Raw genomic sequence first — 22197 nt, forward strand, 5'->3', positions numbered from 1 at the left:
GTATCTTTACAACCTGTCTTTGCATTTATGACCTTCACAGGTCTGTGGAGCAGAGAAAAGCTGAAGTAAGATCGTGAGAAAAGTCACTGTATTTCATTTAGTGACCACTTCACTTAACAATTGCTGGTCCCAATTGTGGTCTTTAAACGAGGACAACCTATATAAACCCAGTGTTCTCCTTCTTACACTATAGAATGATATAGAGCAGTGATGGCGAACCTTTTAGAGACCAAGTGTCCAAAAACTGGCCCCGGCCCTGCTCCACCCCCTGCCCTGCCCCCACCCTGCCTGCCTGAAGGGCCACTCACCACCTCCAGGGCCCGCCGATCACTCAGGCAGCCCAGCAGCACCATGTTGGCCACACCCTCTGCCCAGGCCCCACAGCATCAACTGTGCGGGATGGGGCGTGAAGGCAGAATCTTGTCTACGTTGCCTGGCTGCCATGTCCTTGGCTGTGCTGCTCCGTGTGGGCCACGCTCGTGGGCGACTCTCCTCCAGGGGGCTGCTGGTGAGGAGGGGTCGCAGGGGGAGGCAAGGCTGGGGCAACGGCACGTGTGCCCACAGAGAGGGCTCCGAGTGCCGCCTCTGGCACCCGTGCCATAGGTTCACCATCACTGATATAGAAGTAATGTGGGCTTCTGTTTGCATGACACTCAAAAAGTTTCCTTTTGAGTCATTTATAATAGTTGATTAAAACTCTCCTCATGGAATTGAGAAGTTTTAAAGTTTAATTTCTCATCCAACATTAATATAAACCTTAGGCCCACAATGGTCAACCTATGGCATGTGAGTCAAAGGTGACATGCTGTATTTTGGGTGACATGCCAGCATTCAGCAACACCCAACAACTATTGTCAAGAACATGCCTGGTTCTCACGTGATTTTTGGAGGTTGTGGAGGCCGTACAAGAATGGGATGTGCCCTCGCTCGACTTCAGGACGTTATGCAAGAAGGCTATGCTTGTATCTTTGGGTAAAAGCATATTAATGTTGATTTTAACGTGGCAACATTCAGTTAATCCAGGTTGAGTTCTGCAGTTGGGTAGGAACTCTTGAGACTTAAAGTTTCCATACAGTTGCACCAAACTGGAAAAAGCTAAGCATACACACACAGTTCACTTTACAATAAGAGTTCAACATTAATTTTTATTCTCACATTATTTATTTTTCCTTTTTAAACTGTACAAACCTCCACAAACTAGTTGACGGCTGGACGGACTACAGTTGCAGAATGGCTGTAATGTCCCATTCCCCCTCTGACCCCCAAGTGGATATAATCAACTCCAAAAGAAAAGCTTAAATTCTCTCTTCTGTAGTTTCCTGGGGCTTTAAAACTAGAGTCCAGGTTTTGGAGGGCAAAAAGTAATCCACTCTCAAACTCCCTCGAAAGAAAGATTGACCTCCATGCAGCTCATTCAGCCTACTGACACTTGACGAAATGCTTCAGATCTTCAAGGAACCGAATGTACTCTTTGTGTTCCAGGGCTGTGCTGAGGTTCACAAGCTCATCTGCAAATGTATTATCCACCCCTCGGTCAGCCAGGAAATCCATCAGGTGGTCATACAGGGCCTGAGAACATTATTGGATGTGTAAGAAGAACACAAGAAATGCACACATTGTAGGACAGCCATGTCAGTCAGTCTATGGCGGGGAAAACAGGTGTCTCGTAGCATTTTTTCCAACAAACATATTTCATTACATTTATTAAAATAAAATAAAAGCTATCAGCTTTCATGAGCTGCTTTATCAGATGCTCAAGAAAACCTTTTAGTAAAAAAGTTCTCCAGGGCTATGCTACCAGGCTATTTAAGACAGGGGTCTTCAAACTTGATCCTTTTATGACTTGTGAACTTCAACTCCCAGAATTCCTCAGCCAGGCACGCTGGCTGAGGAATTCTGGGAGTTGAAGTCCACAAGTCATAAAAGGGCCAAGTTTGAAGACCCCTGATTTAAGAAATGGAGACATACTTCTGCATATTCTTTTAATAGGCAAGGCAAATACAGGCTTATGCTCAAATAAAGAATTGTCACCAGTTCAGTGTGGTTTCCTATTGCCAACCTTACCTAGGATAAGGTTAGAGGCACTCAAGGATCCTTCCAATCCTAGTTGTATTTACATAATACCAACTAAGCCTTTAAATATAGATGAAATATTGGGGTTTTTTTCAAGTTTATAAAACACTCCACAGGGAGACAAATCCCTATTTTTTCAATCTGTCCTAAATTGTGGGATCCATGATGGGAGGACCATTTGTCTCAAGTAGGAATGTGCAATGATTGGAGTCACATAAAATAAACTCTAAACCTGGATTCAAAAAAATAACCTCTCTTTTGAGTTGAACTTAACTCCTGGTAACATCTGAACTGGTCCCTTCAGGTTTCTTAGCAGCAGCTCAGTAAAGAGAACCCAACTACAATGTTCAACCCAGATGCTATACCCAAACCATATTTTGGCTTTAGGCAACAACCTGGTTAACACAACATTGGCTGGTTCCTCACAAGAAACTGACTCATAAACCATCCAACCTGTTTTAGCCTAGTCTCTTGTGTGGTGTGATTCCAGCACCTCCTTCACTCACCATACCTGCGGTACACACTCTCACACTTTTGTCAACCTGGCACCCTCCAGATTTGTTGAAACTGCAACTTCTAGAAATCTCAGACAGCCCTATCATGCTGGGTGAGAGAATTGCAATCTCAGCCTATTTGGAGGCTACAAACTTGAAGAAAGTTATTTCCTATAAACAAACTCATAAAAACTTACACAATGAATTACAAATTCTCTTACCCAGTCTAGAGAGTCAGTGTTGAGAGTATAGTTGTTGTCCTGCCATTCTGAATCTCCACCAGGCTGGAAACTGACCTCTTGGATGGAAAAAATATCACTTTCTCCTTCTCCACCATGGCTTATCTGCTGGGCAGAATGATTCAAATGGTATGGGTGAAAAACCAAGTCATTACCAAGCAACTCAAAATTAGGCCAAGAAGGATATTATTTACTCCCTATAAACTATAGAACACTTATAACCTATACAATATGAAGACTTTCTTACTTACTTTGTGTATTACTGTTAACTACAGCAGAGTGCATCTGCAAAGATCTGCACAAGTCAAACCACATGTTCCATTAGAAACATCTAACTTGGCATTATATGATCCAGCCATCTGCCCTCATGATTGGGAGGACTTGCATTACACACATTGTGAGTCTAGGAAATTCCCTTCCATCCCACAACAGGCCTACTTCACAGAGTCAAAAGAAGACAATATCTCTAGCTCAGGGTTGAACTATGGAATCCTTGGTGCTCTCTGAGCTTGATTGTTGGCTTGCAGATGTTTCATTGCCCAACTAGGTAAAATCATCAGCGCAGCTCCCACACTCAGTAGCACTGATGATGTTAGTTGGTTGGGTAATGAAATGTCTGCAAGCCAACAGTCAAGCTCAGAGAACACTACCAACACTTGTTCAAAAGAAGCTGCTGGTTGTATTAGCAGTGGCTTCCTTCTCAGCAAAGTAGCACACTCAGAGTGAAGATGGGGGAGCGTCATTGGGGAACAAGAAAAGAAGGAGTCCCACTTGTAGGTTTTTGTAAAGGCATATCTGGATGGATGCTGTTGGAACAGAAATCTGAATTAGATGGGCTTTTAGTCTGATCAAGCATCCTCCTTCAAATTTTTAAGAACTAAAAAATTAATTAATATAAAGTATAATGCAAGGAAAAAAAAGAAAAAAACATTTTCCAACAGAGTGAATCCAGACTGCCCATTAAATGACACACCATATTGCATGAGCCCTGTGGCGCAGTGATTAGAATGCAGTATTTCAGGCAAATTCTGCCCACAGCCTGGATTTAAATCCCGACTCAGGACTCAAGTTTCCATCCTTCCAAGATCGGTAAAATGAAGACCCAGATTGTTGGGGGCAATATGCTGACATTTGTAAACCACTCAGAGAGTGCTCTAATGCACTATGGAACGGTATATACATTTAAGTGCTATTACTATTGCTATGATGCAAAGTTAGTTGGTGCACAGGTATTCCCGATTAAAGCTTTCTCAATCCAGGTTTATTTACCATGCACAATGGAGCTGATGGGAGTTTAAAAAAAATCTGCAAGGGCATTTAGCTCTCAGATATCCCATTTACATAAATAGAAAGCTAAACATATATGTTCAGTGCACCATTTCTGACCTTGCAAAACTGATTATATTGCATTCCCAAAATCCTTCTTCTGTTGGAATGTCAGCAATGATGGAGAAAGCTTAGTTAAAAATCTTCTTCATCACAATCTCCTGTTTTATGTTGATTTCCAACCCTGGACAAGAGGACTTAAGACACAGAGAGAAAATGACCACACTCACTTCATCCTCAGGGTAATGGCAATCTAGCACAAGAGTTTGCTTGGTATCATCTTTGGTTACTTCTACAACAAAGTTTGGGGTGGATGTCAGCTCAGGCTGTAGAAGGAAGACAACAACATAAACCTCAGAACCAACAACACCAACCAAATCGTATTTGATTGCAGCAATTCAGATGAAATGGATGAAACTGTTTCCCGTCCTGTTCTTATCATAAGAAGCCGCACAGACCTGATTCCCCCAAATGCTTCCAAGTCTTCTAAAATTAAGGTACTCCGTGCAGAATTATGCTTTGTGTAAACCACTGCAGTGTAAGCAGAGTCTTTTGCCTACCATTTCCAGATGCCTACTATATCCAAAATATGTCATCTGCATCAATGTCATTTGTGCAATAAGAAATAACACAAAAAGCTGCATTATGACTATGCAAATAATGCTGAAATAAATAGATAAAACATACAATTAAGTAATTATTGTCACAAAGATAATGGAGTATCTGTTGTACTGGGCATGTCCAGACATGAGGTCGATATGTTTTCATTCTTTATACTATAGAAACGAAATAAAGCTGTTTCTGTAAGGTCTTTATGGATTATTCAACGTTTGAACTACAGATAGTCCTCAACTTACGACAATTGAGCCCCAAATTTCTGTTAAGTGAGACATTTGTTACGCGAGTTTTACCCTGTTTTATGACTTTTCTTGCCACATTTGTTAAGTGAACCACTGCAGTTGTTAAGTTAGTAACCCGGCTGTTAAGTGAATTTGGCTTCCCCATGACTTTGCTTGTGAGAAGGTCACAAAAGTGATCATGTGACTTTGGGATATTGCAATGGTCATAAATATGTGTCAGCTGTCAAGCATCCAAATGTAAACCATGTGACCAAAGGTTATAACTGTGAAACACAGTGAAGGATTACCTGTAACTGTATATTAAGATGACAGTTTTTTCAAGTTCATTTCCTCACCAATCTATACACACATTTTTCCTATTTGGAATGTATCATTACTACTGTGTGCCTTTTATTTGGTTTGTTAAATTCCATTTAAAAAATGGAAACAAAGTCATTTAAAAAAGTCTACAAAATGGCAGTCCACAGAATCAAGATTTTATTGGTCATGCTTTTAATAACATCTTATCTTGCAGCAGTTTTAAAAGTATAATTTATAAGGAATATATACAGAGAAATATTTTCCCTTTCAAGCATCCTAATGTAGCTCCTGTTAGTGTTGCAATGAAGAGGACTTGGGGGAAAGTTCATCAACTTCATTGAGCTATGAAGGTCACCTGCTTTTAACTAGGATCTTTCTCAAGGACACAGATGCTTCACTGATTGTCTACACTGCTGAGTCCTACCCTGCCCCCAAACAAAGGAACGTTTTTTTACCTCTGCCTCATCATCCTTCTGTCCTTCTGGGGGTTCATCAGCGCTTGGTGGAATGCTGTTATTTACATTGAAGGAGACGGTGACCCTAGGGAACAACATACCAACAATTAGCAAACCAAGATCAATGCAGGAGAGCAGCCTTGACTGTAACACATGGCCTCCAAGGCTTCTGATTTCTCAAAAACTGTAACGCACACTGACCCAGCAACAAGCTCAAATGAATTGCCTCAGTCTGAAGCCCTATTAATTAATCAATCCTTTAAATTTAGCCACCATATTGCCAGAGTTGTTACATAGTAATCAAATTACTGATCTGCATCAGTCTGATTCTGATATATCAACTTTATTATGTCTATACATTATGCATGTAACTATTAACAAATGTAGTATAAGGGTGAGAATACTACTAGGATGGGGCAGACCCAGGTTCTAATCCACATTCAGGCACAGATCATCAATGGGTGAATTTGGTCCAATTAAGAACCTCGGCCCAATACAACTTCTGCAAATGTCTGGCTTCCTCCAGACTTGTGATTCTTCCATGTTAAATGCAATCTCTCCAGACTATATAAGCCCGTGGTGGCGAACCTAGCGCACACGCACCACAGGTGGCACGCAGAGCCCTCTCTGTGGGCACGCAAGCCATCGCCCCAGTCCTAGGCCTTCAGCTGGGTTTTTATAAAACCTTTTTGCTTTAGGCCTCTGCCGCCATGTGCAAAAAAAAAAAAGGTTCAATCAATTTCAACTTCTCGCGGGGAAAAAAAGATCTCACAAAGTTGGAATTGATTGATTGAACTTTTTAGTCCTACCCAGTCTGCCGTTACCACTGCAGCCCCGCCCAATGGACCACGCCCACCCGGCACCTGACGATACATAAGTGGGTTTTGGGTTGCAGTTTGGACACTCGGTCTCTAAAAGATTTGCCATCACTGATATAAGCAATGGATTTTCCCCTTCTACAAACCACTGAAATCCAGAAAGCAGGTTCGGTAACTACCCAACCTTCTTGCCCACTTACATTTCCCCAGCCACTTTCCGTATGAGCTTGGCCTCAGTGCCATGGATGTCCAGCTCCCACCCTCCAGACATCTTCGGCAGGGATTTGTGTTTCTGGATCTTCTTCTCCTCTTTGATTTCATCATTTAGAAACTCAGTAAAAGCCTTGTCACCTACAGATTGGAAAGAACAGCAGCTAGTTCATTTTATGCACCCAACGTGTACTCAATATAGCGAGTGCTACTTCCAATGCATGAGTCCCACAATGACATTACTAATTACTAAAGCATTGTAACATTTAATCACAGCAGATCCCCACACCAGCTAACTTTGGTCAATGCAGAAAAAAAGTTAAGCAGTTTTGAATCTGATTCTAATTTCTAGTGTAGATTAAACTCACAGCAAAAAATGCTGAAAGGTGTCCAAGAAACCCCCTGTCTACAATGTTGCCAAGAAATGAAGCTTTTATTTTTACCATGGGTTTGGGCCCAAAGGAGCTTACCATCAGTAACAGACAACAGTTCTACCTTCAGCAACCCTATGGATAAAAGTCTCACGCAATCTTCAATTCTAGGCTTAAGTACCCAAAAACTTTTTATTATATGAGATTCCCACAGATGCTATGAAAACAGGAATCTCAAATCATTAGCTATCCAATCCCTTTATAATCAGATTTTTATTTTTTGAGCAATTGTTCACTGTTGAGCAACTGTACCACAGTTATTCAGACCGAGATGCATCCAATTGTAGAGGATATTTCATACTGGAAACTATACAGGTTTGCACAAGGGGATTACAGAACTCCACATGTTATTTTCAATTCTATTCCAAATAATTTCTAGTCTGGAATTCATTGTCTTCATGGCTGACCAATATTAGATTAAGCTTTTCAGCCATTGTACTTTTCACAAGAGTTTTAGATCAATCTTCCCCAACCAGTGTCCTCCAGAAATGTGCAAACTACATGTCCCAGAATTCCTCGGGGAGGGAAGGACCTTTGAAATAGTAGCTCTAGTCTAGAAAATCTGAAACGGGCCAGTAATGACTGGAAGAAAATAAGAATTTGCTTGCATGGATGATCTTTGGTTTATGCTCTTTTCCCCCCTCTCCAACTTGCAGCCCATTTCCCCTTAAAACAACCCACATGAGCTGTTTAATGAGCCGTCTGTTCAAGCCGAATCAAGATTAGGATTTTACTGCACGCACATGGCGCCAGTTAATACCGGTACACACCTTGATGCGAAAACATGTCTTGCGGGGTTGCAATTTGCGCCTCGCTATTTTACTCAATTTCTATGTGTGTCTTCTCCAACTCGTCCCTAACGGCCTTTCTAGGCAAAAACGCATGGACCCCTCACCACCACTCGCCGCGTACCTTTTCGAGATTAAAAGTCGTAGTAGTAAAGCATCGACGTAGGAATGAGCGACCTGAAATTTAACGAGGCTAACCTTGGAGCACAAGCACCACTCTAAAGCTCCTCGGATCGTTCACCCGTGATCCCAATTCTTTTAATCCTCGCCTCTATTCTCCAGTACACCTTGAGCCTTTTAGGGAGCACACCTCCGATCCTGCTGGAAGCAGGTTAGGAGCGGAGAGCAACCCCCGACGGAATCCAATGACTCCCTCCAGATCCGTCGCGCCTACCCCAAGGAGCCGGGCTGCTTCCGCGGGAGTAAACGGAGGCTCGCCCGGCCCCGACTCCCCGGGACTCATCCTTTCTCTCACCTTCGGTATGAAGGCCGCCGCAGTTGCAGGACACGGAGGGTGAGCCTCGCAGAAGGCCGGGAAGGCCTTTTCCGGAGCCGCGGAGCACCCAGAGCGAGCGGGTGAAAGGCCGAGCGGCCGCAGCGGCAGTAGCGGCGGGGCGATGCGCGCTTGTCTGCAAAGGCAACAGCGGCAGAGAGGAGCGCGCGGCGGCGGCGGCGACGGCGGATCGCAAAGCCCGGGCAACCAGCATGGTGAAGGCCGGAGAAAGACGGGGCAAGGCAGAACTCACGTGGGGGAAGCCCGGAAGGAAGGGAGGGGAAAAAAGGAAAGGAAACCAAGGTCGTCGCCCCAGACTCCGCCTCCTCGATCGTCCCTCCTCCTTTGAAAGAAAGCGCCGAAAGCGCTTTTGGCGCATGGGCTGTTTCAAGCGATGCGCCCTGCACAACTGGTTGTTTCGAGGGTGCTTTTGGCTGGAAATGCTGGGGTGGAGTTCTGCATTTCCGTCCGCGGATGCCTCGGGAAGCCCAGTTTACAAAGGCGGGAGGGTAATGTCGCCCTTGTCTTTGGCTGAGTGTCTTCAGAAGTAGATTATCCTTGTTTCTTGAGGCACTATCCTTTGATCATTACCATGGCACATATATGATCACAAACCTGCCTTGAATAGAATAATAGGATAGGATAGGATAGGAATAGGATAGGATAGTGTTTCTCAACCTTGACAATTTTAAGGCATGTGGACTTCAACTCCCAGAATTCCACAGCCAGCAATGCTGGCTGTGGAATTCTGGGAGTTGAAGTCCACATGCCTTAAAATTGTCAAGGTTGAGAAACACTGATCATAGAGTAAGAATAGAATAGAATAAGAATAGAATAGAAAGAAATAGAATATTTTTATTGGCTAAGTATGATTGGACACAAGGAATTTGTCTCTGGTGCATAAGCTCTCAGTGTATATACAAACAACAAAGTGATAGATCATAAGATACCAATAGGAGAAGGCAGAGGAAAGATGAGAAGATGAGGAAGATGTGAAGGATAATAGCAATACAGCCTACTATATTGGTAAATATCTAGGCCTAAGATAGTGTTGTGGGAATTAGATGTTCAGCAGTGATGGCATGGGGGGAAAATATCTTTGTGTCTTAGTTGTTTTGGCATGCAATGCCCTATAGCACCATCCTGAGGGGAGAAGTAGAAACAGGGATACTAAGCAGGGAGAAGAATGTAATGTACTTTGACAATCTGTTTTGCCATTCACAAGGAATCCAGTTGCATCCCTTAATCTGGATCAAATATTAGATTAGGAAGTTAGCAATTAGTGTGGTTGTGGTTTCTTAATTATTTTAAGGTTTACAAGAGCTGAGAATTTCCTTGCTGTGTCTTTCATTGGTTCATGCTACTTCGTACTCAAGGTCCATGCTTGTCCTGTGTTGGTCTTTTGTGTTATGTTCAGTGTGAAGCTCAAACTCCCCAAACCCCAAAATCTGAAAGCCTGGCAATGTATGGCACCCTTGTCCCACAGACACGTTTTGAGCATACACTGAGAATTCTCAGAACAAGAGTAAACTATCCAGCCACCCATTCAGCCAGTCGAGCCATTGCATTGTAATACCAGTATATATTATAAATAATGCCTATTGGGTGATTGGAGTTGCGTACTTTTATACTCCAAAAAATAGAATGGGGTTAAGTTGGAAATGCCAATGAAGTGCTTAGACTTAAATTACAGGTACCAGTATACCTTGACTTATGATCTGTTACTTAGCAACCATTCAAGGTTCTGACAGACTTCCCTAGGGATACTTATGATCCAGATTCAAAGTTATGACGCCTCCCCCCTGCGTTCATGCGACTGCATTTTGGGTGCTTGGCAACCAGCCCACATTTACAGCCATTTTAAAGTCCCAATTTCGTGACTGTGATTTATGAAGTTTTTTGCCAGAAACTGGCAAACCTCACTTTAGCAGTTCTGTGTAATTAATTGCATTAGCCTATGACAGTGGTAGCGAACCTATGGCATGGGTGCCAGAGGCGGCACTCAGAGCCCTCTCTGTGGGCATGCGTGCCGTCGCCCCAGTCCTAGGCCTTCAGCTGGGTTTTATAAAACCTTTTTGCTTTAGGCCTCTGCCGCTGTGTGCAACAACAACAAAAAAAAGGTTCAATCAGTCAATTTCAACTTCTCACGAGAAAAAAAAAGATCTTGCAAAGTTGAAATTGATTGATTGAACTTTTTAGTCCCACCCAGTCTGCCATTACCACCGCAGCCACACCCAGCCAATGGGCCACACCCACCCGGCACTTGACGATGCATAAGTGGGTTTTGGGTTGCAGTTTGGGCACTCAGTCTCTAAAAGGTTCGCCATCAGTGGCCTCTGAAGTACCTTAGACCAGTGGTTCCAAATCATTTTTGGTCATGGAGCCCTTCAATCTAAAGCTTAGGCTGTATAGATAGCTCACACATCATGCCAAGTCAAAATTGTTTTGATGCCATGGCTGGGTTCACATATCTCATTTACCCTAAATCTGACAATTCCATTATGGCTTATGCTGTGGGTCCACCTAACACTATTTTCTTGGTCCTCCCTGATTGACAGCTAACCTTCAAGGACTTCTTTAGTCCTTTTCCCCGGAGATGTCAGGGTCTTTGATCTAGGACCTACAGCGTGCAAATACAGAGTTGTACCACCCTTGCTGTAACCACAGGCTTTTCATTTGGGGAGGACCAAATCCAACATAATTTTTAGCACTATGGAAAGTGCTAAACTATGGTTAAAAACATCTGGAAAAACTACACTCCTGAGTAACCACAGATTCTTCCAGCCTTATTTCTCCTTTTTTTAAACATTAGGTACATATTGATATCAGTGTAGTATATGTTTGAGCATGAATTGAAAAAAAGAGAAAAAAATATTTCCATCCTAAAAATAAATATTATTTAAAATTATTTTTCCTCACGTTACATAGTAATGGTAAGATGCAGTGCTGACAAAGTATGTGACAAGGCAGTTTTCAAAATGTACAGATTTACTAGGTTTGTTCTAAAAACATATCAGGTTCTCTTTTCTTTATATGGCATGCTTTCTAAAGGACTGAAGACCGAGGCAGGCTTTACTTCTATGAAACCCTCATAATACAGTTGGAATGGGGAAAAAAGGGAGGGCTAATCACAAAGCATTTCGAGAGGCAAAATCTGCCTGTGGCTTCTATTATCTCTTCTAGGTAGATACAGCCTGTGGAATATGCCCACTTAAAGTCCTATTCCAGAAGAGACTGTGAAATAAACATTATGAGGTCCAGCTCATTTCTGCCAGCGGGAAGTCAGTTGGTACAGCAACATTCCTGTATATTCAGTTACCAAAGTCGTGATTCCAGGTCCTGTAAGCAATTAATTTTTTTCCTCATCCCCAATCTTATGGTCCATTCTTGGCTGCTCTGAGTTTCCGGCGGAAGTATTCGGGGGCAGCATCATATAGCCAGTCAGCATCCACCACACAGAGGTCCCTCATGTAGCATTTGCTGGTGTGCAGCAGTTCATTGTACGCAACGCAGGCTGGTTTGCAATGGAAAAGGACTGAAGAAGGGTGAATGGCCACTGGCTGATGGGTATCGGTTGTGGCATAGGTGCCATCTAGCTGCAGCTCTGCTGTATACATGAAGAGGCTATAGGCCAGGCAGCGGCGGATAGTCCCAGTATCATTGCGGGAAGACTCCAGAGGTATTGAAAGCTGGATTTCAAGAACAAAAACACAGCAATAAGAACAAATCCAGAATTGAAGCTTTGGGATACATTAGAGGCAGGATGACTTTCTGGTTTAGTAAATACATTAGGAATTTTCAAGGCATGCTAAGATATCTCGCAAATGTCTGCCTTAGTGGAAGTGGCAGTCACCAAAAATGGACAAACTCCAAGAATCCTACCCATCACTCTTACCTTGGTTTTGTTTTTGGGCAATCAGGTATGTTTCTAAACAAGGACACTGATTCTCATTATTTTCCAATTGTCTGTGGGGTCTATGGATCTCACAAGCTGGTGTTTTCCAACATTGCCACCCCCTGCCCCGCAAAAAGTGAGGCCAAGGGCTTGTCAGATACCAAACTGCATCTGAGTTACACCATTCTTTAGTTTTAAATACAAACCTCCTATGAAAGCAAGATAACTCTCTCATTACAGCCAGGCACAGTACATCGATTGGAAGTGCTCTGCAATTATTATCACAACCAGAACAGGTGAAGATTGGAGGACTGTAAGCATCTTACTATACCACAGCCTCTCTTGCATTCCACTCTTCTGCTTTTTTCTGGGAAAATATGTGGACCAAAGCAGTGAAAGTTTCACCTACCCACACCAGGTTAAATACTGCAGCACTAATAGGACCTTGATCCAATTAAAAACAATGCATTTTGATGGACATCTGATTCAACATGAACCACTTTGAAACCTTCCAACATTTACCTTTATACAAATATCCCTTAGCTGAGCTCTAACATCTGAGACCAGCATCATATTCCGACTGTTCACAAAATTTTCTTTGCACCATTCCTGAAATAAGCAGAAAAGAAAGGAGGACAAAAGAGAGATTATCAGGAACATCAAGTAGGATCAAGTAGCAACTGCCTTGGAATAGGATCTTTTAGAGCTTCTCAAATCTCAATCCTCTATAAATGAGGCACTGAGAATCAGAGTCTGTTTATCTCCTGTACTGGGTTCTCTGATTCAGATCCACCGTTCCCTTTCAAGGCACAAATCAGCATTGGCCAAATAATCTTTCCTCTTATCAATAAGACAGGAATACTACATTACCAAGTAGTACCAAGCTCCACAATCAAGCAAACAACAGCCGTCTAGGAAGTATCAAGGAAAAAACAACACCCACATGAACACTGACAGGACAAACTACAGTATATAAACAGAGAACAGACCTACTTCCTTCTAGCATTGAAGATTTTACACATGTAAGATACCTTAGACATCGGCTTCTGCTTATAAGGTGAGAAAATATTATACAGTGGACATACTAAAGATACGGCTTTATTTCTTTATTTCCAATATATATATATCCTACTTCAATTCTGACAGATGCTGGGTAGCTAATCAGAGAATAAACATAAAATATAAAACTATGGTAAGGTAAGGTAAGCTAAACTAAATTGAATTAAACTAATAAAATATCTTATAAAACAAATGGCTGAACGCATGCTTGAGCCATGTAAGCAAGTACCTGTACCAGGTGAGGAGATAGATTACTCCAAATACTGGGGCTACCACTAAAAGGGACATGCCAGCTGGTTCACACATAGAAACCCACAAGGAGGGAGGAATCTTTTACAATCTAGCACTTACCCAAATGGAACCATTTCAAGTCTTACCCGATTGCCACTGATATTTTTGAAGGCCCGGTAAATGTTGAGCAAAGTGACATGATCCCCTTCACTGGAGATGAATTTCTTTCGGACGGCCTGGACTTCATCCCGACGGGAAGGAGGATTGTAGAGGACACTGTCCACTGAGAGCAGCGAGACAATGGTCAGGATCTCCTCTGTACAGTGGAACCTGGGAGACATTAGGATCGTCTGCCAAAAGACAACAAACACCACACTTGAGCACATCTCTGCTCAGTTTTGAAACCCTGAAGCTCAGCTAGGTGCTCCCACTTGTTGAGTTAATGTACTGCAACATTTTGCTGTTGTTTTTCATTGTTGTGAGTTGCCCATATGTGCTGATTCCTTGAAGGCCAAAAGCACCACTCCACCATGAAAAATGCTTTATTACTACCTAAACCAACCAAGGCAATTGGCTGCCTGAATAAACAAAATGGGCAGGGATCCAGAGAACATATGACAGGCTGCTCAGTTATGTGTCCTCATGCCTCAAAAAGTGCAAGACCAAAATGTATGCCAGATACTTCAATGGACACTGTATCAAAAGCAACGTTCAAAAACACTTTATCCACTACAGGACAGGATCCTCCACACATTGGTGAGATAGATTAAATTGAAATGGATCTCTTCACTAAAAGAAACACAGAAACCTCAGAGCTTATTGGAGATTTATCATGCTGGTTTCTCATTACTTCAAGAGAACATTTACTGAATCAATTGCCAAATGCGTATATCAAAATAAGGATCAGCAAGGGTGAAAAATATCCATTGTTTTTGTGAATTCTTCTCTCTGTTGAAGGGTGGGGAGGGTTTACAGGGAAACAACACAGAATTTAGCCTCCCTCCAAAATACTTGACTGAAGTTTGTGTTTCAATCTGATGCATTAATCTTGAAATGAAAGAAAGTTTGTTGGCTCCTCTTTTGGATGCCATTCAAGGACACTCTCATAGGAATCTTACACCTGGTTTAACTTGTCTCCTTCCAGTTTATTAGGTTAATTCGGGGGGCAATTATTTTTCTGTCTTTCTCCTCTCTCTTTCTATTCAGTATTGTTATTGGATTGGCAGAACAACATATTCCTATTCAGCTTCAGAAGCAGAAAAGGATAGGCACAATTTTATATAAGCACGAAATAGGCAAGAATGGGCCCAACTCTTTTAACCAGCATAACCAAAAAATATCACATATCTCTGTGCCTTGGACCATTCAGAAACTGAGACAAACCACACCTAGTGAAAAGGAAAAGAGCTAAGTGTGAATTCAACTTGTGCTTTCATGCATTTTCTGTGTTGTGCATTTTATGATGACTTCTATAGAGTTGGTATATACCAAATTACAGTATATTCCATTCCCCACCATCCAGTCAGAGCTGAAGAAGCTTTCTTGGAAACATCTTCAAAGAAAAACAAAGCAAGTCCAGTTGCCTCTTGAAAAAGCACCTTTGGGGGCCCTCTTTACTGCAGAAGCTGATGGATGACCTCAAACACCATTCCCTCCATCCCGCCAGCATGTTATAAAACGCAACCAAATAAACAATCTATATAGAAACGCGATGTTCTCAAGAAATTCAAACCCAGAGAAATGGCTGGATTTCAAAATAAAACTCAAAAAAGGGGGCTAAGGCGTTTTTTCAGAGAAATAGAAACGAAAGTTAACACGTTACTTTGGAAAATTTGGGCTCGAGAGGAAATGCAGCCATCTTTTTTCCCAATGGTGTGAGGATCAGCTGATCTTCTTTCTTTTCCACTGCACCCAAGAGAGCCAGTTGTTCGATGGCAGCCTGGAGTGCCTCTGTCAAGACAAAGATGAAGTTCACATGACTGACCTTTCCTAAGTAACAAACCTCCAGAGTCCCAGCAAGAACTAAGATAGTGTTGTGAAGGATCACCAGATCTACTTTGTACAGGAAAACCATGGGATTTATCTGTTGTGCCTTGTGGCGTTCTGCAACATTCCTGTAAGCTGAAAGTTGGTGTGTGAAAAAATGTTGGATTGAAATTGCTGAGAAGATCCCATTCCACCACAAGAACCGCTCAGTGTCTTTTGGGCCGCTCTTTCTCTACCTAGCCTGTCTCAAAGGTTATTATGAGGATAAAATGGTGGGCCACCTCATGTATATTACCTTGCGCACCTTATGGAAAGGTAGGATATAAATGCAATAATTAAATAAATAACCTGGTATCCTGCAGATGTGCTGGCCAGGTCAGCTAGGGATCAAGACACAGGAGTGCAGTAGAAGCCACAATGATGTCATGAGTCATGGTGTCACTGCACCGAGTATGCTATTTATCAGCAACACAACAATATCACGATGCATTGATGTCACTTGCCACTCGTCCCCCAATTGTGGATACCTATGGATCTGGAGAAATGAAATCCATCTCACCCAAAGACTTTACACCTTTCCCAATATCTCCAGTTAAAAATGAGTATGGGGGCAACCTGGGCCCTCTTTTGCTGAATGCTACTCTTGACCTTTTTGCAGACTGAAGAGGCCCCTGCAACCATGATTACCAAAAAGTGGCAAGACAATTTCCCACACCAATGAGATAAGAAACACAGTAACACAGCATCCTTAACCCCAAAATGTGAAGGGAAGATTCTGGCCCCAAAGGTTGCCTACCCTTAGCTTGAAGGAGTCTATGGATATGGAAAATCACAAACCCGAGATCCTAAAAGGCTTCTATAAATCACTCTGAGCTAAATGGATAAATACGTTAACTTGTTATAGGCAGCTTCCATAGTTCCTCTGAATGATTTAAGAATTTCCTCTTTTCATTCAAGCAGTAGGGATGCTTAAAAATTACAACATATCTACTCCTTCATCTGGGTATCATGTTTGTGGTTGTTCAAAAGAGGTTTTAGAAATTTCTGCTTTTTCAGACATTCAGGTTTATGGCAATTAATATAGGAATAATAGATCTAAAGCTGCAAGAGTTCCATGCTTTAATCCACAGCCAATATCTCTTATTTTGGCTCCAATTTTTAACAGCAATGAGAGCCTTTATCCAGTTGCAACATAGCTGAGGCTTACTTACCTGGGGGTGGCTTCGACACAAAGTCAAAGGTAAGGACATTTGGGATTCTGAGAGCCAACAGGTGGAGCACCACACTGGCCAAGTTACACCTGCAGAAACAAAGAGAGTTTCAAACTTTTTGAATTCTACCAAGTCAAGGCAAGACACAATATATCAATAGAGAAAGAATTCATCTAGCTTGCAAAAATGGCTACTGCATCTTTCCTCAGCTTGAGTGCCCTCGAAATGTGTGGTTTTCAACATCTAGAATTTCTTAGCCAGCAGGGATGTTTTAGGGAATTCTGGTGTTTGAGATCCAGTGAGCTCTCCTAGGTGAGAAAAGATGCACTATGGCTTATTATCGGCTCATCTCTCTACAGAGAATTTAGCTCAAAATCAGAAAAAAAGAATTTAAAGCTGGAAAACACTCAAAGGATTGGGGAGAGATTGCATTTAGACAAGTTCACATGGGATGAAATGGTCTTCTAGGATGTCCATGTTCTGAGTCATTCAGAGGAGCAAAATTTAAAACCAGCACCTTTATTCTTTAAAAAGCATAGGATTGATTGAACAACAAAGGGCGTCAAGGATAAAGACAAATCTTTTGAAACTTCACTTTCATCAAGAAATCTAACTTGTTTCATTATCCACAGCCCATCTCTATCCCAAATGTGCTTTTTCAAAAGGCAATTGGATTTTGTTTTTCTTTGAAGACGTTTCACTTCTCATCCAAGAAGCTTCTTCCTTTCTGACTGAATGGTGGAGGATAGAAGGAATATAAATTCTCGTAAGGAGATTCTCAGTTATCATGACCTGGATGACTGAGAATCTCCACAGACAGCCCATTCCTATATATTGATACAATGCCTATGGAGGGCTGCCATTCTGGAAGCTTGCAATGAGAATTTCCCACAAGACACCTCACCTTTGGATCTCTGGTACGGTCATCTTATCAAACTTCTCAAATTCATCCTCTGTGTAGAGGCGGTAACAAAATCCACTATCCTCTCTCCCGGCTCGACCAGCCCGTTGCCAGGCCTGGGCCTTTGAGATCCGCTGGACTGCCAGGACCTCCAGGCCACTTTCTAGGAAATGCAAGAAGAGCTAAGTTTTTCTTTTTGAAATGCAATTCTCTGTTGGAGATTTGGAAATGACCTCACAGGATCTAACTACACCCAGAATAAGAAACTTCGTGCTCTTAAAGTGTTTTGGATTCTAAATCATGCAAGACCTGGTAAATATGGACAACAGTTATGGGTATCAAGAAGGATCTAGGATGGACTAAGCGTAACTTGAAAACATTAATTTGTTGAGCTCAATGTAGGCTATGCTAATGTTAGGCTACTTCTTATAGTCCAGATGGTGCTGAACTCTTTATTTATTTTTTTAAAAAGCATTTATATCATGAGAGAGAGAGAAAGGGAGGGAGGGAGGGAGAGAGAGGGAGAGGGAGGGAGAACTGGCAGCACAGCTAAATTTATGATGATACATTCCTTCCATGCCAATCTCATTCTATCCCAGTGCTTGGGGAAAAAGCTGAGTCTTAAACATTTTTTGGAAGGATAAAAAGGTAGGGTAATTGGAATTACAAGTCCTAGTAGCCCCAGTCAACCTAGTTAATGGTGCAGGGTGATAGGAATTATAGTTTAGCAACTTCTGATGTGCTACCGGTTGGTCTCATGGTTTGTATTGACAAGCAAGACACATGGCTCTTGATTCCTATGTCAAGGACCATGCTCACATTATATCGCCATTTTGGTCCAGCAGATTGAGTGTGCTGTGAGTCCTATCAGTTAAGCAATGTCAGCTGGCAGGAGACAAGCCTTCTCTACCAAAGCTCCTGCCCTTTGGAATATTCTCCCTTCAGAGCTGACAATGACCTCCCTCCTCAAGACCCTGTTGGTCTTTGTAAGGCCTTGAAGACCTGGCTTTGTGCCTGGGCTTGTGGCCCTCAGTGTGCAAAGGACCGTTTTCAGGCTATATTTTTTTCTCAAATGCCATATATTTATTTTTGTATTATATTCTAATTGCTTTAAATTGATTTGTATGGTTGTTCACTGAACAGGGTCACTTGTTTGAGATGGGAGGTTATAGGAAATAAATACTCCAAAAAGGAAGAGGGACCTCCCCACCCAAAAACCTAGGTAGAGCCAGGATTAAAAATTAAATTTGATTTAAACATTGGAATATGTTTAATATTCTTCCTTTCTATATATTTTCTCTTCTCTCACATTTCTATATATTTTCTCTTCTCTCACATAAAAAAATTACATAGGTATGATACCCAAGAATATGGGGAGCCGCATGCAGTCTTCAGACCTGAGATATTTCACCCACAACTTAAGTTTACATGGCTATCTATATCATTATCTATATCTATATCTATATACTTTCATATGATTTGCTGGATATGTTTATAGCTTAGCATAGCCTTGGTTTCCAAAATACATTCAACTGATACCGATATTCAGAAGCTCCTCCCATTATTCCCATTTTGAAGGAGAGAATGAAAAGTTACTTGTCTAAAGCTTTTGAAAAGTTTCTGCCTTGGACTAGCCTGATGCAAAATGCTTGCAAGCTTGAAACTTCCAAAGCTGTTCTCCCTCCTAATTAATATATAACAATTCACAACTGCAACGTACTTTTTGTGTCTGCAGAATCATTTCCTGAGCAGCAGAAACCCTCACATCGTATCTATTGCCTGTAACAACGACCAGGACCACCACCCAAGCCACACCCCCTCAGTAATTTCTGTGTAAAACCAAGTGCTACTTATACATACGAGGCGTATATTTCTTTGCTTTGACCATCCCTGTGTCCACAACATATTTGATGCCTGCAATGGTGATAGAAGTTTCTGCAATGTTGGTGGAAAGAATCACTTTGCGATAACCCTGGTAGAAAAAGATTTCTCAGTTGTTTAGCTTTTCTACACTGTTCATTACACAAAACAAGCAAAAGTAGATGTAAGTACTGAGAAGAATCAACACATCTCCCAGTTTTGGGTAAAGGTTGTAGGCCCTTCAAAAGGAATTTCCAATTGTGAAGGCTCAAATATACAATACCCTTTCTATAAGAAACTCATGACTTATTTTCAAGGAACACTTTCTCCCGGAAGTACTCACCCCTACCCCCACAAGTTACAAAAGTTGCTACAAGACTATGAGTCACTTGACTATGAGCCAGAAGTGTGCAGCAGCAACAAAAAAATCTAACAAAATCCTAGGTTGTATAAATAGAGGCACAGAAGCAAGATCATGAGAAGTACTATTACCACTTTATAAAGCCCTAGTAAGACCACACCTAGAATACGGCAGCCAATTTTGATCACCATACCACAAAAAAGATGTTGAGAGTTTGGAAAAAATTCAAAGAACAACTAAGATGATCAGGCGCCTGGAGACTAAAACATACAAAGAACGGCTACGGGATTTGGGTCTGGCTAGTCTAAGGAAAAGAAGAAATAAGGGAGACATGATAGCAGTATTTCAGTATCTAAGGGGCTGCAACAAGGCAGAGGGGGCCAGGTTGTTCACCAAAGCACCAGAGAGCAGGAGAAGAAACAATGGTTGGAAACTGACCAAAGAGAGAAGCAACCTGGAACTAAGGAGAAATTTCCTGACAGTGTGGACAATCAACCAGAGGAATAGCTTACCCCCAGAAATCGTGAGCGCTCCATCACTGGAGATTTTTAAGAAGAGACTGGACATCCACCTGTCTGAGACAATATAGGTTCTCCTGCTTGAGCAGAGGGCTGGATTAGAAGACCTCCAAAGTCCCTTCCAACTCTACTCTACTCTACTCTATTAAAAGAACTGTGGCCAGGAGCATCACCTGTGGAAATCCTTCCAAGGGGGGCACAGACATTCATGTCTCTGATATCCTCTTTGACATTTTTCTAGTTAGAATGTTTCTAAGTAAGGCATTCATACTTTTCTGTGCTGCTTAAGGTATTTCATTGCTTTGTTTTATTGTTTTCAATGCTTTAAATCATTTTGGTAATACTTCTTAAGAACTGCTTATTGGGCCGATAACAAATAGAATGAAGAACAATTGAATTAGAAAGAACCTTACTGCTGAAAGCGTTTGTTGGGATGGTTTTGAGGGGTCTTCAAAAAGGAAGCAAATGGACCATGCACAATATGTGGCCTTAGGACCACATATGGTATATAATTGACCAATGTCACTAAATTGTAATTTTATTGCAGCAAAAAGTGGAACTCTGTCAAATATTGGGGAAGTAAATACGTTAAGTCTCTTCTGAATTAAGCTTGGCTCCGTCTAAATGGACAAATATGGAAATAGTTTGCTGTTGTTTTCCTCTAGGTATATATTTTTAAAATTTACATTTTTCAACCCAAAATATACCTACAGCCCTTGGATTTTCTGGTGGTCTCTTTTTCAAGTACTAACTAGAGATGATCCTATTTAATTTTCTGGTAGGTGTTAGGTGCTATTCCTCAATGGAGCCAAGCATACTGATTATGTCTAGTTTAATGAAGAGAAGGACGAGGGGGGACATGATAGGAGTGTTCCAATATCTCAGGGGTTGCCACAAAGAAGGAGTCAACCTATTCTACAAAGCACCTGAAAACAGAAGAAGCAACGGATGGAAACTAATCAGGGAGAGAAGCCAACCTAGAACTAAGGAGAAATTTCCTGACAGTTAGAACAATTAATCAGTGGAACAACCTGCCTCCAGAAGTTGTGGATGCTCCAACACTGAAAGTTTTTAAGAAGAGATTGGACAGCCATTTGTCTGAAAAGTTATAGGGTTTCCTGCCTGAGCAGGGAGTTGGACTAGATGACCTCCAAGGTCCCTTCCAACTTTATTATTATTACTATTATTATTACTATTATTATTAAAATAATTTGATACAATTTAACTTGAATCAAAATTAAATTAAAATTTAGTTGTTATTTTGGCTCATTTCTTTGGCACGTAACCCTGACATGACATATATGCATCCATGAATCTATCCATGAGGTATCTATGCCAATAGTTCAAAATTACCACTTCAGCTGTCTATGAAGAGATTGGAAGTTAAGCTTATCTTGAAGAAGAGTTTACATCAGGGGTAGTCAACCTTGGCTCTTTTATGACTCATGGACTTCAACTCCCAGAATTCCTGAGCCAGCACAGCTGGCTCAGAGCCCTTGTCATGGTCAGATCATGCTCTCCTTAGGATGGACTTCCGGACCGCTTCCCCCCGCCGCAGGGAGACGGAACCGCCTAGATGGTTCCGTCCCAGGCGCCTGATGGACCCGGAGAGGTTTCTGACGGAGCTTGGGCCATATCCGGAGGATCTAGGTCACGACTCGGCGGAAGATCAGGCTGCGGCCTGGGAT

General features: G+C 41.9%; 2 protein-coding genes across 3 annotated transcripts in view; both read right to left on the reverse strand.

The window, feature by feature from the left end:
• Positions 1-1113: 1113 nt before the first annotated feature.
• C1QBP (complement C1q binding protein) lies at positions 1114-8758 on the reverse strand. 2 transcript variants are annotated; one of them, XM_015826267.1, is made up of 6 exons: positions 8470-8758; positions 6766-6916; positions 5748-5832; positions 4363-4458; positions 2789-2911; positions 1114-1569 (listed from the first exon to the last, which is right to left on the reverse strand). In XM_015826267.1, the coding sequence occupies exons 1-6, from the start codon at positions 8699-8701 to the stop codon at positions 1420-1422; spliced, it is 837 nt and encodes a 278-aa protein (XP_015681753.1). In that variant the 5' UTR covers positions 8702-8758; the 3' UTR covers positions 1114-1419. The 2 variants fall into 2 exon arrangements, with proteins under 2 accessions (XP_015681753.1, XP_015681752.1); XM_015826266.1 differs by having other exon boundaries at positions 2789-2914.
• A 2640-nt stretch (positions 8759-11398) lies between these two features.
• DHX33 (DEAH-box helicase 33) overlaps positions 11399-22197 on the reverse strand; it is a 20352-nt gene continuing 9553 nt past the window's right edge. Inside the window, exons 6-12 of the mRNA XM_015826268.1 lie at positions 19631-19742; positions 17774-17933; positions 16870-16958; positions 15495-15622; positions 13819-14022; positions 12905-12991; positions 11399-12176 (exon numbers count right to left, since the gene is read on the reverse strand). Of these exons, the coding sequence (XP_015681754.1) occupies positions 11862-12176; positions 12905-12991; positions 13819-14022; positions 15495-15622; positions 16870-16958; positions 17774-17933; positions 19631-19742 (1095 nt within the window). The 3' untranslated portion in view covers positions 11399-11861. The remainder of the gene's footprint in view (positions 12177-12904; positions 12992-13818; positions 14023-15494; positions 15623-16869; positions 16959-17773; positions 17934-19630; positions 19743-22197) is intronic.

This window comes from Protobothrops mucrosquamatus, unplaced genomic scaffold (genome assembly GCF_001527695.2).
Source record: "Protobothrops mucrosquamatus isolate PMUCROS unplaced genomic scaffold, P.Mucros_1.0 scaffold3027, whole genome shotgun sequence".
In the NCBI taxonomy this organism is placed as follows: Eukaryota; Metazoa; Chordata; class Lepidosauria; order Squamata; family Viperidae; genus Protobothrops; species Protobothrops mucrosquamatus.

Bases quoted from the DNA above. Each gene is read 5' to 3' on its own strand.
- C1QBP (XM_015826266.1), bottom strand. From the start codon at position 8,701: ATGCTGGTTGCCCGGGCTTTGCGATCCGCCGTCGCCGCCGCCGCCGCG. The intron at 6,917-8,469 runs GTGAGAGAAAGG...TCCAATCTGTAG, and splicing joins CGGCGGCCTTCATACCGAAG to GTGACAAGGCTTTTACTGAG. The intron at 2,915-4,362 runs GTGAGTGTGGTC...CATTCTGCCCAG, and splicing joins GCCATTACCCTGAGGATGAA to CAGATAAGCCATGGTGGAGA.